We start from the raw sequence: 17,778 nt of genomic DNA, 5'->3' as shown, positions 1-17,778 counted from the left end.
AGATGTTGTAACACTGAGCTACTAGTTGTTTAGGCATTAGTCTTGATGTTGGGTTTCAAAGTATCCATAGGTCCCACATCCTCTTCATGTAACCCCTTTCACTGGGGTTACTTCTGTAGTAGCATTCCAGCAGTTCCCTCTTCTCATCTCTTGTCCATGCATGCCTTGTTCTAGTTCCAGTAGCCCACTTATCATCAGTATGTCCTGGTTCCCCAATATCTGGCACAGACCTTGTTAATCTAGGCAACATCTTAGCCGGCATGACTCTCTTTGTTTGTTTCGCTCTCATATCTGAGGTAGACAGAGCTGTTACATTTGTTCAAGTGCTTTTCATAGTTCAGACAAAGTATTCAGTTATTTCATAGTTATTCAGACAAGGTCTAAATAAACTTTGATTTTGCTACTATTCCTCATGAGGAAGTAAATTTTAAAGATGAAACAAAATAAGTTCAATAAGTTTGTTTGCCCTGCCTTAAAAATATCACTGATTTCTCTGTAACCCCTACAGCACCATGGGTTCTCAGTACGATAGCAGGATTTTGTCAAATATTTAGATCATAGAAGTTAAAATCAAGCGATTAATCATTCGGAAAGACGCTAAAGGGCCTAGGATGATGTTAGCAAATTTTCCCCAAATCATTATGTTTGCCACCATTGTGAACAAAAATGCTTAAGTATTTCTCATTACCATAACAGCCAATTTTCTCATCTAGTTTGGTTTTAAGTTTATGAGACTGACCCAATGGGTCCATTAAAGGTATGCGCAGTCTTGGCATGTAGAAATGAAAGAGGGTGTCGTGTTCGAGGTATCAGAGCCCAGACGCCGCAGGGAATGTGACAATGACCCCAAATGGCCTTTCTGTATTCCTCTGTCCCTGTGCGAGCCAGAAGGAAAGCTATGCAAAATTAGGTGAAGAAGAGCTTGTTTGTTTTTCTACCAGTTCAACAGGAGTTTTATAGAAAATGATGGCAGCCAAAAGGTTTGAAAGCTCTATTTTTTATTTTCTTTTTGGGCCATTTAATGAGAGGGATTCTATAGAAGAAAGGGAAATGAGAGGAAAATCTGAGCACTTTCCACATGAGCTCAGAATACACACTTTCAGAGTACCCAGTGTGACAACCAACTGCATTAGCAGGTATGCACTTGACAAGCCTGTTATAACTCACCCACTGGAACATATCCCAGAATCACTGGGTGCAACACTGAGGGTTACACCCTGGATGGGATGCCAGTCCGCCACAGGGTTGCTGCACACTCACTCTACCAATCATTCATGTGGAAATTCAGCATTATCAATTCACCTAAACTGCATGTCTTTGGACTGTGGGAAGAATACCAGAGCACCAGGAGACCCATGCAGACAAGGGGAGAACAGGCAAACTCCAAAATACTGAGCCACATTCAAACCTGCCCCTGTACAGCCCAGGCATTGTGAAGTTGCTGTGTCACTATGCCACCCTGCACACTAAGCAACACCTACTGAATCCAAGGGCACCATCAGAACTTCAGTCACAGCTGTACTTGAAGAAGAGCAACAGTTGTGCAGGATATTCAAGGAAAGAGTGTGAATCCTTTCATTGCCCTCTTTGTTCCCACCACATCAAGGTTACTGCCCATGCGTGTGAACGCAATTCGGTTCCTGCATGCTGGGCACCATGGCAGATATCTCATTTCCAAAAGTTGCTGATGCTAATCACAGATTGCCCCAGTAATATCCAGCACGAATCATTTATATGAAAACCACATAATGGATTCTTGTAATAATCTGAGTGACTCAGCTCCTAGGCAAATTGGATCCAACTGTCAGAAGAGTCTGTCCTCCATCCCAGTCACTGAAAATTCGTACGACATAAAGAATCGCCTCAGAGGTGTCGGCCACCCGTTTCTCGTAACTATTAATAGCCAAGGCAGATCATAGAGGCAGTGACATGCATGTCATGGGTTCAAGAATAGACCTCCAAAACAGTAAGTCTCAATAAATAAGAATAATAATATAATAATACGCTTCTAAAGAATTCTCGATCAAAATTTTCTCAGCAAAGAATGACTGACCAAATTAAAAGCAAATGCTGAAAACAGCAAATACAGAAACAGAGTATTATCACTTATGCCTCAGAACAAAATTCCTATATGGCCTGTGCTTCCACACATACGATTAGTAGTTTGACTGAAAATATTCTGCATTTTCTCGCAGGACATGCAAACAAAATCTACAAGTCGAATAGATCCTAAAGGTAAATTTCACAAAGAGATTTATTTATTCATTTCTTTCTTTATTTATTTATTTATTTTTTTTTCCCCTGACTTCTCTTGTCTAACTTTAATAGAAAACTCTTCTCAACAGCACCTTGTGCTTATTAAAGGCAGGCTGGTTGAGATGAGAAGCAAATTGGATAAAATGACTGGGCTGAGGTCCTTTGCTTCCCATTATTAAGACACTCCTCAATGCACTAACAAGGAGGAATTGAATTTTCTTCACGGACCAGTACGACTGCCCCCGAAATGCACGCTTTGCTTTCTCTTTGCAGGAGAAAAAATGAACTCTGTGAATATGATACAACTGGCAATAAGAGGGAAGTGCTTTCTTCAGCTTCTCTTCTTAAAAAGCATTTTGTTCCCGAGATGCTTTTCTTAAAGTATAATACAGAGTTCGGGGTTTATCTGACTGTCATTGCAGATGAGATTAGCCAAATAATATGTCCTCCTCCAAAGAAGATCTACTGGAGTACTTTATATTTCCATTCTTTATTACTTGGCATTTTAAAAAAAAAAAAAAAACGTTTCCTCCGATAACAATGCATTTTTTTTTTCCTGATGTTTTCACTGGAGGACAGTGGAAAAGACAGAGAAATTCCTTTAGGAGGAATATGGTTGACCCAAGAAACAGATTTTGTGACATATATGTTCCTAGAAAGGTAAAATCCTTACTTGATCTTTGCAGGCACATTTTACATTTTCATATTGATTTAAACCTCCATGCTCTTTTAGTCTACGGGGAGTCCTTTTACTCCTCAAATCCACAGGTGGCATGGTGGCGCTGCTATCTCACAGTGCCTGGGTGGTCCTAGAGGACATGGGTTTGATCCCTACTCTCTCTGTGTGGAGTTTGCATGTTCTCCCAGTGTCTGTGTGGGTTTCCTCTCACAGTCCAAAGAGATACTGTTCAGGTTCACCCATAGTATGTGAGTGATAGAAAAAGTGTGTTCCACTGATGTGTAGATGAATGACCAATTGTAAGTAGTGTATCTAGCAGAGTAAGTCACACCCAGGACAGGACATTAGTCTGTTGCAAGGCACCCCAAGTGGGACTCGAACCTCAAACCCACCAGTGAGCAGGCACAGGCCAAACCCGCTATGCAGCATTTCTAAATTAAATTCCACATTTGGGTTTTTCATTGCCTGTAGAAGTACGAATATAACGTGCACTGTATTGGTCTGTTTCGCTTTCAAAGTGCTTTTCGTGTTCACAATATAAAGAATGCCAACCACAAAGATACGATCACAGTACCAGCAAAATTTTTTGCCCCTTATAAAATATATTATGAAAGGAGCCCAGCTGCAGGTGAACTATTGAAAGACAGCCTTGCCCAATACAAGTGAAACATGACCTGGGTTGTGTTTTCAGGAGGGAATGTTGTTTTTAATATGTCATCCAGGATAAACTCAAGTATCCCTCATTATTAAAAACTCAGTAGCTGGCAGAGGACAAAGGGGTGTTTCCAAAAGATTTGAGTTTGACCTGACAGCGAAAGTCAATACACCCTTCAAATCCACCTGCATAACGCTTTGCTTATGCCCTAATCCCCACTGAAATTAATGTGCTTCTTCCTTATGGCCAAAGCCCCTGAACAGCATCCAAGGAGGATGGGGTCACCTGGTAAGGACTTAATGCACATTATTGTCTTACTAGGGTACCTCCTCTGTCTGTCTCACTCAGCACATTGTGTTAAATATGTGTCTTCAGCTGTCGATGTAAAATTATATTTAATTGTTTTCCAGGAGTATCTGTGATGTCCAATGAGCAAGGGGTCAAGGAATAACTTTTAGAGCTTTCCCACAATGTCGTGATTTTTTTATAGGAAACCCTGGCCCATCTAACCTTCCCTGCTAGACAATTTCTGGAAATGCACAGCACAACATGTAATGTCTTCTTGTAAAAATAAACCTTTAGTAGTTTTGGAAAAATTAACCCTTTTATCAAAATGAAAAAGAAAGAATAAGACTATTGCATCCCCAAATTAAGTTTCAGTTATGCAATGAATATTCATCCTACTTTACTTTTTCTATGATGTGGGGAACACAGCAGGGAGGTGAAACACGCCAGAACTTGAAGACAGGTCAGACACAGTCAAAAAGGGAATCTATAGAGGATTATGGAGAATGCTACCCTCAAAAAGAACACCTAAAGGTACCGAATGGAGTCATGGTAGCTCATTGATGTACGGCAGTCCATTGGCCATCCAAGATTTCACAATTCCATGTGATTATGGAGAGAAAAAGGTTTCCCTGCATTCTACCTGGTAAACAGGACCATGTTTCAGAGCAAGGGAAGTGTCAAGTGCTGTGAGACATTCTGAACAGCACAACCAACCACATTCGACTGAAGGTGTTTCTTCTCCTTCTCTGTAAAGCATGTGATTCAAGCAGAGGGCTTTTTTTTTTTTTTTTTTCTTCCCCCCCCAGAAAATAAAACACATTTCACCGGGGCATAGCAACAGCTGTTACCCAGCACTGGAGAACATCAATGCTCAGATGGATCCCAAAAAAAAAAACAACTATGAGATAACAGGATGTGTGTGTTTTTTTAAACGTAATGTAAATATGGGTCTGCACAATCATTAGTTCTGTGCAAATGTACTGTATTGCTTAAGCTGTGTTACTTGGCCGTTGAACATGAACTGCAATAATGAACTGCTGCTGAATGTGGGGAATGATTCAATCCACTAAAAGCAAAATGTTTAATACCATCAGGGGGTCATGCTGATCTTTCCCATAGCTGTTCAATAAACTGCAGCTTATAAAAATCAGTACATTGTAACAATCAGTAGTGAGTATACACTGCCCTCCAAATGTCAATAAATTAAGCATTTATTATATCATTACTGCATTGCTGACACAAATGGTAAACTAAGGTCCACTGCTGGACTAAAGGATTTTCATTCATCTGTCCTGGCCAGGCAGACCATTGCTCTTACAAATGCCTAGGCAATGAAAATGCAATCTATCACAAATCTATCGTGTAGGAACTGCTTCCCCAGTGTCAACACATGAAGGGTACCAATAATCGCTCAGACAATGTGGTACATGGTTTCTCTGATTTCATTCAGATAAAAGCTGGTCCAACGGGCTAAGTGACTCATGTCATAGCCAACAATGTGAAAACAAAATGTCATCTTGCCTTTTGTTATAGCAAGACATGGTCTTATACACATCATTCCCACTAATGGCTTTGCAGGTAACAGGAATGGGTAGTGACCCCTAGTACAAGGTAACACTGCTTACAAAGAAAATCACAAGTCATGCCATGCTTTGACCTGTGAGGGACATCAGTACAATGTTAATTACTTTGGGAGGTTTACCAAATTCCTGTCTTTTAGATATTGAGAAAATCTAACTCTAAACTAATGCCAGAACATCAGAACTGAGCTGGACACCTTCAAATCTAAAATTAATAACCACACTGACCAAAATCACTCACACAAGAGTATCCTTTTTTAATCTCCTTTCCCTATCATCATCTATGTTGCCACTTCTGCATGACAGGTGGTCCGTGTGTTCAAACTCGACTTTGTCTTATGGGGTTTGGATGTTTCTCCTTGTGTAAAACCCATTAGGTTTTATTAGGATGCTCCTGTTTCTTCACAGAGTCTAATGATATTTCTCAGGTGAAGTGGTGACTGTGAATTGCCCTTAGTGTAGGTATATATTAGTGTAATTGCCTTGTGATTGCCTAGTGTTCCATCCAAGGTGTACCCTTCTTGTGCTTACAGAATAGGCTATATACCACCCCAACACCAATAATAGATGGGTTCTATTCTTGTCTTATATTTTATTATTATTATTATTATTATTATTATTTATTTTTTTTTTTACAAATACATTTGCAACAAATGCTAATGTGTGTTGCAAATGTATTTGTTTTAGAGTCGTTAAACATATTTCTATACAGTTATTCATTTTGCTGTTTGCTTTTCTCTAAAGTGACTGACAGTGTTAATCTACCTACAATTATTTGTACAGTTGGGTAATTTCTACTGGAGCAATTTACGGTAAGTACCTTGCTCAAAGATGCTACAGCGGGAGATGAGACAGAAGCCTGTAACCTTTGGGTCCAAAGGCAGCAGTTCTGAACCACTACACGACCAGCTGTTTCCCTTCGTGGAAACCAATTGGGAAACTGTTTCTCAATGCACTATATCAAGATTATTAGTATTTTTTTTGTGCTACTTTTAGAAAACTACAGTACCTAAAGAGGTAATTCCCATAATGCAATTATTGTTATCACTTGTAGTATCTTTGTATCTCTGCTGAGTTAGCTGTAAAGCATCATTTGTGATAAACGACTGGTAAATATAAATCATGAAAACAAGATGATTCCAAATGATATTGCCCTTCAAGCGAACTCTATGCATTGATTTGTAGGTAATTCATGCTGTGCCTTTTCATATTCTTTGAGAATTTGATTTTGAAACAATTTTCTTGTGCTTCAGGGCTATGAGAAAGCAAGGTTGTGTAGAACAAGCCGTGTCATGTGTGGGGGCTGCTCGCCTTGTGCGGTGCTCGACATCTTGATACTTTGTATTTTGAACGGAGATTTCTGTTCTCCTAAGGCATTTTATCAAAAGTATGAGGTGACACCTCTTTCTTCAAATTTCTGGGTACAGATGACATATGCTCGTTAGTCCAAATTTTCATAATATTAGTATCACTTATGTGAGAGAACCCTAAATATGTATGTATGTATGTATGTATGTATGTATGTATGTATGTATGTATACACGGATGCTTAGTTGTGGCTATGAATGGCATTGCTTATATGTGCACTGGTATGTACTTAGTGCAGATATTTATTCATTCAGACAACTAAATGAAAGAATTCAAAAGAACAACCCCTTTAAGATTTAAAAAGGCTGCCTTTTGTACTATTTAGTACCTCGCATCCACCTGTCACAGACTTTACCAAGTCACTTTTTCATTCATGCGTAACTGAAACCTGTACTTACCACAGAAAGGACCCTCGTCTGATTGGTCAGCACAGTCCCATCTTCCATTACATATTCGCTCCGGTGACAAGCAGACAGAGGTGTCATTGGCACAGGGATACCTAGGGGGCTTGCAGATGGATGCCTCACAGCCTTCCTCATCTGAGTGGTCTTCACAGTCATGGTCTCCATCACACACCCAGTTCTTACTGATACATTTTCCTGTTAGAAAAAGCAAAACAAACAGCACTTGTCTTGAAGTCTATGGGTGGGTGACAAATAATACCAAGTCTCTCTTTTGAAATTTCCATAAAGCAATGTATCTTAAAACAGGATAGCTGCTAGTGCAGTGGTTAGAGCTACTACCTTTGGATCCAAAGGTTGCAGGTTTAATCCCCATCTCTGCCTATAGTACCCTTGAATAAGGTACTTATTCTAAATTGCTCCAGTAAAAATTACCCATCTCTGTAAATAACTGTAAACTTATCACTGTAAGTGACTTTGGAGAAAAGTATCAGGTAAATGAATAAATGTAGAAAAAAAATGTACAGGGGTACAAAAAATTCTTCTCGGTTTCATACAATCATACTTAAAGTGATTTTTATTTTGTGTTATTTGCAGCAAGTCTAGCACAATAAAAAGAAAAAAAAACAAATTGCTAAGAAAACAAATGAATTAAATCCTCTTGACAATCAAATTGACACAATTTGAAGGACTGTAGAATCTCATTGATGACACCCCCCCACCCCCAACCCCCTTCACATCTGTTTCTAAAACAAAAGCGAGTCAACACCTTTCAACTTCTGTTCTTGCTCTGTGGAAAATAACCAAGTTATATAGAATTTCTGTATTCTGGAACTCTCCAAAGCATGCAGTTCTCATTCAAAAGTAAAGACAAATACAAAAGATACGAATAATATAATGAAGATTAGTAAACAATAAGGCACAATAGTTAAAAAGTGAGAACATTCCAACTGACTGTTTTCTCTTCGAGGCAAATTAACCAGTGGTTTCCTTCATGCTTTACTGTCCTCAAAGCAATACTCCATGTAACTGGTTGGATGCCCGTTAACTGGGTGATGTCTAACAGCCATATATTTGCAATGTATTTACACAAATCTTCTTGTCTCACCTAATTGGACATGATATACCACATGCAAATTACATCACTGTTGATCTTTGCCACAAATGTCAAACTAAGCAAAAACCACAATTTCTCTTTGAACAGTCCAGGTTACCTTTTGCAAATTACAATAAGATTACAGTTTGAACACACAAACAAAATCTGAAATTCATAGCTATCAGTTAGACTTCATCTGTTTTTGGATCACTAAATAAGCCATGGTTTGAAATTCAATTAACAAAAAACATTTTACAGAGGGATAAATTTACATTAAGGTCAAGCTCACTTTCTGTATGAAGGGACAATAAAACCGTGTGTTGTTTCAACCTAATTAACCTAATCTTTTGTACAGCCTAGCATCCTGTGCATTTAGAAAGAGTTCCAGACATTCGTGACCCTGAACTCAGCAGGCAACTGCTGATAATTAGTCATCAAGTGAGTAATCTTTTATATAAGAAAATGCACAACTCATATATAGCTCTACAAAAATATGTAATAAATATGTACCAAAAAGTACTACACGTACAGTTTATATATATAGAATCTTTTTCCAAGGACTGTAGGTGTATGTCTAAATAATGTCAAATAGAAAACATTTCTTACGCACTACAAATACACACACACACACATTTTCAGAACCGCGTGTCCCATACGGGGTCACGGGGAACCGGAGCCTACCCGGCAACACAGGGCGTAAGGCCGGAGGGGGAAGGGGACACACCCAGGACGGGACGCCAGTCCGTCACAAGGCACCCCAAGCGGGACATGAACCCCAGACCCACCGGAAAGCAGGACTGCGGTCCAACCCACTGCGCCACCGCACCCCTCACTACAAATACATAGTGTGTAAGTATATTTATGGTTTTTCATTTAAAAAAGGTGTACCACTAAATAAAACTTATTTGATCTAATTGCTCATAGGACAGTAATAATAATACCGCTGATACCAATACTGCTAATACTGTTCTTAGTGACACTTTGCTGTTGTGGAAAGTAAAAAAAAGACTGAAACTCCACATTTGAATATGTATGTGTATGTATATTATATGCATAAACAAACAAACAAATACACTAATTCCTTCCATATTATGTTTGCTAGATATGACAAGGTCATGTTTCCCCATCAATTGTACAGCATCTGTAAAATTGGCACTGTTGCTCATGATCCGTTTCCCATCCATCTGAGCCTCAGCCGGAGACTGAATGCTGGAGACTGAATGCCGGCATTTCTTTGGAACGGTCTGCTGTTCCATCTTCCACAGTGAGGGCAAGAATAATTACAGAACACATGAGAATTGCTGCGCAGTTAGACGAGCACCGTTCACGACCCGCAACAAAAGGAAGGATAATTAAGCACGCTGCGACCAGAATGTAAACAGTGCAGTCCCAAATTAGAAAACACGTAAATGCACCACATCAAAGAAAGCCCACCTGTAGTGACGTGATTATATTTTCATGAATGCAATCCCTAAATCTTACTTTTTTCCCCTCTTCTCTTTTTGAATGTCTGTCTTTGAAAGGCAAAAGGCAATGTTGCCATTGCCAGGCAGTCATAACAAATAAACAGGACAGGGGAAGTAATATGTTTTGTACAAGACATGACATGCCTCCTCTTGGAAAGAAATGGTCCATGTTAGCTTCAATCTCTTTCATCATAATCTACAGAAAATGGGCACTTACACACTTTTCTGTGAGCCTCTATGAAAAAGGCAAAGCAAAACCTTTTGGTAAAATGTATCAGCCAGATAGGGTATGTCTTCTGGTTTATGACCAATATACACCAAAGAACTGAGCATTTGTAATTGGATTTTTCACAGGAAATCAATCAATCAATCAGTCAAGTCTGTCTCTAGGAATGGTTTTTAATTATGCTTAACAACATAGGGGGTGCGGTGGCGCAGTGGGTTGGACCGCAGTCCTGCTCTCCGGTGGGTCTGGGGTTCGAGTCCCGCTTGGGGTGCCTTGTGATGGACTGGCGTCCCGTCCTGGGTGTGTCCCCTCCGGCCTTACGCCCTGTGTTGCCGGGTAGGCTCCGGTTCCCCGTGACCCCGTACGGGACAAGCGGTTCTGAAAATGTGTGTGTGTGTGTGTGTGTGTGTGTATGCTTAACAACCCACTGTTTCAATGTACTGTATCAGTTTCGGGGGGTGTGGTGGCACAGCAGGTTTGACTTATGCCTGCTCCAAGCGGCTTCAGTCAGTGTGTGTGTATATGTATGTATCAGCTTCTCTGCATATATGTGATACTGGAGTCTGTAGTTCTGAACAGTATATTGGAAATGTATGCACTGCTATCTGACAATGAATAAGCAGTGAGCTATGTACAAATTAATACACAGGAAGTATTTAAATGAGTGCCCCATCTTCACGGTATTGCCATCAAACATAAGGATAGTTTTGAGTTCTATTAAACTTGAATCCCCTCAGATTAACGCAGCAGCATCCAAAAAGGTCTTACACCAGTCTGCTGAGCTTCAGTAACTATGCAAAGGTGTGTTGCAGAGATTTGCACATCAATACAAAATAAACATTACTTAATCACTGCTCATTTCGGAAACAGCAAAAAAAAAAAAAAAAAAAATTACAAAAACAACAACTTCTGCTGCATTTAAAATCCACAGTTCATTTTAGGTTGCAATCCTACTAAAGTTCTAACTTGGTTCAAAAGAGTAAATGCAGTCCAGAGTCCACCAGAAGACACCCTTTCACACAGGAGGATATCAGAGCTGCTGCGTATTCCATATATTGTATCAGCAATGGGAATCCAAGGCTTTTACCGCAGAATGGTAGGGCAAGTCACAAGCTGTCAACAACAATTTAGCCCCTTGTTCTGTGTCCCTCTCCTCCTCAATGTCAATGGTAACTATGTATGGAAAGATTTTCATTAAGATCACTGCAGATAAGGTCATGGATACTGTGGTCCATGCTCCTTTAAGTAATTAGCTCCCTTATGTTATCTCTGTGCCTTGTCTAACACAGTGCACATCAGGGGGTGCTTTGCGTGTGACCCAAAGCAACCTTTCCACCAAGAGATGTCCCCACAGCGGACAAAACACAAGTGAACAACTGGCTCCTACAAAAAAAAAAAAAAAAAAAAAAAAAAAATAGTGGAGGGCTTTTTCAGGGAGAGAGAAATATGCTGTGTCTTTTCAAATAGTAATCCATAAAAATGTCCAGTTAATAATGGGACATGTGACTCACAATATTTTCAGTCTGAGAACTTCTTCTGAGTATTAATAGGGTGACAGGCAAAACAAAACACCTTGAGTCTCTGAGAGATGCCGTGAAGATCACAAATGCATGAAGAAGCACAATAAACACAGCATGGATGTTCCGTGCAAGCTGTTACCAGTGTTGACATTAAATATGGATGCAGCCAGCGGGACATATCCATTTCCTCCCACGAAGGAGTCAATCCGCCAAGAGCATTGCCAGGTTTTCTCTTCTGTTCCTTTTATAGTAAATTCCTTGCGTTTTTGTGAGGTACGTTTTGTGGCCCGGATCAATATTGGCTCCGGTGGGATATCTTCTTCAATGGTGCACCTGATCCTGACTCACAGGGGTAATCTCAAATCCCCTACCCGGTTTAAATTACAGACCAGGCCTGGCACATGCGGAAATATTTCAGAAGGTATGTGAGGCTGCTTAAAATGATCCAATTCGATGTAATAAATGCATTCTGCTGGGAGGTAGAAACAGAGGAATTCTTCTGCAGCACTGAAAGGCTGTTAAGCCATCAAATCTGTGTCCTGAGTAACCCTGACTCCCTGTTCCACAGACTGTTTGCATAGTAGACTGAGAATCATAAACGTATTTCCAAATGTTAATGGACGAGAAGGAATGTCTTTAAGCACATGATATATGAAATGCAAAACACACCTTCAGTGTTATTAAAGTGAACAACCCATTATGTGAGGATCAAGACTGAGGGTTTGAATGTAGCTCTGGCTCTGTTTATGTTGTATTTGTGGACACTATGTTTGTGTACAATGATACTCGCAGTGATTTACCTATTTAAACATCCACCCATTCAATTTCAATAACTGCTTGTCCTTAGAAGGTTCACAATGAACCAGATCCTATCGCAGAAACTTTGAGGCCAAGGCTGAAGGGAAATAAACCCAGGATGGAATGCCAGTTCATTGCTGGGTAGCCACAAAAGCACACAGAGTCACAAATACACCCAAGTGCTGTGAGGCAACAGCACGACTTGCTGTGCTGCTGTGCCGCCTTCCTATTTAAACAGATTAGGAATTTTTGTTGTTGTTGTTGTTATTATTCTATCAATTTATGCTAAGTACTTTTCTCAGATATACTACAGCAGGAAGAAAGATTTAAACCTGACACTTTTGATTCAAAATTGACAGTTCTAACCACAGCATGCTACCCACAGGGATCACTTTTATTTATTTATTTATTTTTTTTCATTTGCTGTGTCTTACATTAATACAGAAAAGTGCAATATTTAACAAACTGATATGTTATGGGTTATTGTTGTTGAAGTTTAAACACCATTTAAATAAATAATATTATTACACAGTTGTGGTATAATTGTTATATACTATTGTCTGTTGGAGAAATGCATGTACCTGATTCTCTGCAGGTGAACTTTGCCTTGGGGTCACACATCTTCTTGGTGCCCTCACAGCCAACTTCATCACTCCCATCTTCACAGTCTTTGTCCCCATCACACTGCCAGCGCTCTGGGATACATGTTCCATCTGCACGACAGTGAAACTCCTCCACACTGCACTCGCTAACACGAAGCAGTTCTGTTGAGGGAAGAGAAGACCTCCTGGAGTCACGGCCTACTTCTTCACGGAGAAAGCGAAAATATCCTATCAACACCTCTCCTCCGAAAATATTGGAGAAATAACAATTCAGTGGGGAAGTATTGTAAACAGACATTAACTTTGACAAACAGAAAGTAAAAAAATTCAAATGTCAGTAGAGGTCTTGCTCTTGTGTCTCTGGAGAAGTTCCTTCACCACAACTACTTCACTCTTTCACACCTCTTAACTATACATTTAAACTCTACATCAGTTTCTTCTGAAAGCTGAACCTGCTTAAGAACAAAACAATCTAAACAGGGTAACATAAGGAGGTCAGTGTGGCTATATCACTGAGAAAGCAATTCCTTGAAGACCAAATTTATCCAGCTGTACATACTTAGAAGAGAATAGAATATCAGTTGCCCCAGATGAGGGTTAATCAATTTCAGGCCTAGAGTCCTGAGTGCAGCAGGTTTCCAAGCTCTCATTTCATCTCTAAGATCTCGAAAAGGGAGTTAAATGAGTTTAATCAAGACCGTAATTTGAATCTCCCCAGCTGGAACAAAAACCTCCTCGGTTCAGACCTGCAGGACTGTAGATGAATAGCTCTGCAATACTGTAGATCATCTTCCAAGTGGTGAAGTGGACTTTGGAGAATGCATACAAGGCACTGGCAGTGTGAGCACAGCTTTCATACCTTTGCTAGAGCTACAATGCAGTGCTGATGGAGAGGATGACATTTCAATTTACCGACTGCATTATTTCACCATTTCCAAACTAATCACAGGATGCCATTTCCAGGTAAGGCTGTGGTTTCCTCATAAACCTTCTTGGCTCCTCATAAGAGGCCAAAACTCTCAGGTAACAGCAAGTGTAGGAGGTGTACAAGTTTGACCTATGCCTTTTCTTGTGTCTTTACTTATGACGATAAACTTAACACCACAAAACAGAAAATGAGATATGACCAATCCGTGGCTAAATAAATAAATAAATAAATAAATACAGTTACACTAAATAAGTATTATTGGCTGAAGGCTTCAAAACAGAACAGCTAATAGAATCATGGCATGCCCAATCATATCTTACAATAATAATTCATATCATTCTAAAATAATTTACTTCAAAAAAAATCATAACACACAAACAGCTATAATGTTCCCTGAAGTTACAGCTTTCTACTTATTGTTGTGATCCATTTGGTTGAAGAATTGATTGACTAAGTGAATGAACAAAACAAACTACAAACAAATGGATGGAGGGGCAGATGGACAAATTAATAAATACAATTTACTACTGTATATTCAAAGTAATTTTCTAGCCTCCTTTGTTTCCTTCATATCCATCTTAAAGTTACCATTAGGAGGCTCAATCCACAGTGGGTCCCTCCTGTGGGCCAGAATTCTGAGATTGTCGAAGTCCAGGAATTGGCAAATGGAATGCCTTTGATAAATAACTTTCTCATGTCTGCAACAAGCTAGTGGCTTCTAAAACCTCTGAGGGAGCATATCTGAACTGCAGTATAATTACGGTAGATTAAAGAATTCAAATCCAGGGCGTACTTAACTAAAAACAGATAGCACAGATTAAACCAGATGGTGTGAGGATGTGGAAAAATTCTAATTAGTTCCCTAAAAAGACAGGATACTGTGCCTTTTTTTCTTTTTTTTTTTAAATCAAACATTTGACCTTTTTAAAAACTGTGATTTATACAAGTAGGTTAAAATGTTCCATGTATACATTTCCACTACACTGAAGCCAAGGACAGCCTGTACCTGCAAAGACACATGCAGATTCCCACTCACACACAAAGGACCTTGTGATCACCAGAGAAACTTCTCCCTGACAGTGTAGCCTTACCATAATGATCAAGAATGCTGACCAGACCTACAAGCCAATGTACTGTGGTACAGCACTCACCACCCCTTGCACAGGCAGAGCTTTCATCACTGAAGTCACCACAGTCATTGTCACCATCGCAGGCCCAGTGATCTGGAATGCAGCGGCCACTGGAGCATTGGAACTGAGCTCCAGAGCAGGAGCGGATGCAGCCCACCTCATCACTGCCATCCCCGCAGTCATCATCTAGGTACATCAGCAAAGAAGGAGAAAAGGAGGAGAGATTAATGACTAAATGTTTACCAGTCTGAGTCCAAATTACTCTGCTTCTTAGCTTGCCCAGGCTGCTCACGCCTTACTGTCTGAACATCTAAATAAACAAGAAGGGCATCAGAATGAAAAAAAAAAAAAAAAAATCATATTGAGCTACTTTGTGAAGCTCACATTGCGTGGACATTGTTATGGAAGTGATGAATGTAATTGCTGTCATTCTTGGTATCAGACAAGTCAAGATATTATAGCTGTGCTGACCCCCATTTACGCCTCTCAGCACAATCCTAGATGTTCTTTATAGAGGCCTGATTTTCAGAAGACTCTGAGAGCCTGGTTGCTTATGAGCTCAAAAAACCTGCAGAGAACTTTGGAGCAAGGTCTCGCAACAGGGAAGAAACGCTACACCGAAGCAAAGGAGTCATCCCTCAGGACTTTCCTCAACTCTGTCATCAAAAACAATGCATAAAGCCTGGACACACTAGGAACAGATGTGTGCAAATCCACAGCAGAACTGCCTAAAACTTTCACTGCCAGTTATCCCCACATATAGTAATCCCCATGTGTGACAGCAGTTTGGGTACAAAGGCCTAAATAAAGATCGACAACATGAAGTTCCCTTCTAACTCGCCCCAAAAGCTATGCACCGTAGGTCTGCCTTTCTTCTTTTCTCTCTTTTTTCAGCTTGAGCTCTGGACTCATCTCTGTGCATCACACATATCTAACGTGTTCCCATCCATTGTTGACTTTTTTCTTTATTTCTTTCATTCCTTTGAGGGACAGTGACATTTCTTCCCGACTGTTCCTCCAGCAGCACCAAATGCCTTTCCAATATGCACTGTCACCCACCATCCATTCAATATTACTGGGGGCAACAATATTGACTCATATTGTTGAACCCTGCACAGCTCTCTCTCTCTCTCTCTCTCTCTCTCTCTCTCTCTCTCTCATATATATATATATATATATATATATATATATATATATATATATATATATATATATAGCAATGCAACAAGAACAATGTTTGAGCTTTTCATAAATGTTCTAATTTGTATATGTTTTACTTCTGGCATCTTTTAATCAATTTCCTTACAAATTGGTTTTTATTTCTTGGAAGTCTCTTGTGGATTACAGGGGTTTTGCACAGTTTTGACATCTGTGAAATTATTTTTTTGACATTTGCAGAAGCCCAGATACAGCTCTTTCTCCCTCTTTCTCTCCATGTATATATATTATTAATATATATATGTAGATACACACAAATGCACAGGTGTGAATGTATTATATAACAATATAATATAACAATAAAATAATTATAGTAACAGATCAGTGAATATTGGCTAATGAAGCATTATTTTTTCCAATCAGCATCTTACACCAGAACAGTTTTATTACTGTTTTATAGTAAAAGCAATTGCAACGCCCCTGTTCTAGTGGTAACTCACCAGAATCACAGTGCCATTTGATGCTGATACATCTCCCATTGGAACAGCTGAACTGGGTGAGAGGCTCACAAGTGGGGAAGGCTAAGGATTGAGAAATATTCAGAAAACAGAATTTTATTATATTGCCCAAAAATACAGGCTCGTTTAAATGTATATTGAAATACATGGGTCATTGTATGTAAAGCAGTAAATCAGTTGTAAATATAAGATACAGAGATATTATAGAAACTAAATTACAAAAACCTTTCCAGCATCTCACACACACTTTCTGAACCGCTTGTCCCATACGGTGTCCCAGGGAACCAGAGCCTAACCCGGCAACTCAGGGCGTAAGGCTGGAGGGGGAAGGGACACACCCAGGATAGGACGCCAGTCTGTCGCAAGGCACCCCCAGCGGGACATGAACTCCAGACCCACCAGAGAGCAGGACCCTGTCCAACCCACTGCGCCACTGCGCCCCCCTGCCAGCATTACAATGTTCCTCTATTATCTCAATGGAACAGGGGGAAAAAAATATTTATTTTTTTTTTTTTTAACTAATCCCTGAAGTGCAAGGCAAAGACAAAAAGAAACTCTACGACCCAGGTTTCATGAATCCTCCTGCTATTTTTTTTTTCTTTTGTAATCACTATGACATAGCATTAGTCTAATTAAAGCAACGTTCATAAAATTTCCTTGTGGCACTCAGTTGTTTGTGCAATTCCAGTTTTAGCCATTTTCTAGCTTTGTAGTAAGACTTTGTGTCCCTTTAAAAAAAAGAAAAAAAAATCAAATAAAATACATGAAATCAGTAAGTAGAACTTAGGGACCATACCATCTGCTTCGAAAGAGGCTCATTGACTACAACCCTACCCACAGGAAGAGGCTGACAGACACGCATGTGCCCGCTGGAGAGAACAGGCGGTCACTTGGAAACAGGACAGGCAGACACAAAAATTCACTTTATCCTATGTAGACTTCACACAAGTGAAATTCATTATCATTATTTTAGCAGTTTCTTCCCATCATTGACTGAGAAGTCAGTACTGGGGATTACGCATCTCTCTGGAAAAGGAACACATTAACACTCTAATAGGTACCCTATTACCCCAGATAATAACAGAAAGACAAACATCTTCAAAACATCT

General features: G+C 39.7%; 1 protein-coding gene across 5 annotated transcripts in view; it reads right to left on the bottom strand.

Moving 5' to 3' along the window:
• The window catches only part of LOC108924287 (low-density lipoprotein receptor-related protein 1B-like), a 368,874-nt gene that overhangs the window by 154,754 nt on the left and 196,342 nt on the right, over positions 1-17,778 (bottom strand). For all 5 annotated transcript variants that reach the window (XM_018735562.2, XM_029247286.1, XM_029247287.1 and 2 more), the window contains 4 exons: positions 16,652-16,732; positions 15,015-15,179; positions 12,915-13,097; positions 7,225-7,425 (listed from right to left, as the gene is read on the bottom strand). In XM_018735562.2, coding sequence (XP_018591078.2) covers positions 7,225-7,425; positions 12,915-13,097; positions 15,015-15,179; positions 16,652-16,732 — 630 coding nt within the window. The remainder of the gene's footprint in view (positions 1-7,224; positions 7,426-12,914; positions 13,098-15,014; positions 15,180-16,651; positions 16,733-17,778) is intronic.

This window comes from Scleropages formosus, chromosome 21, assembly GCF_900964775.1.
Source record: "Scleropages formosus chromosome 21, fSclFor1.1, whole genome shotgun sequence".
Lineage (NCBI taxonomy): Eukaryota > Metazoa > Chordata > Actinopteri > Osteoglossiformes > Osteoglossidae > Scleropages > Scleropages formosus.
The sequence above is the reverse complement of the archived record's forward strand: the minus strand, read 5'-3'. Positions and strand labels throughout refer to the sequence as shown.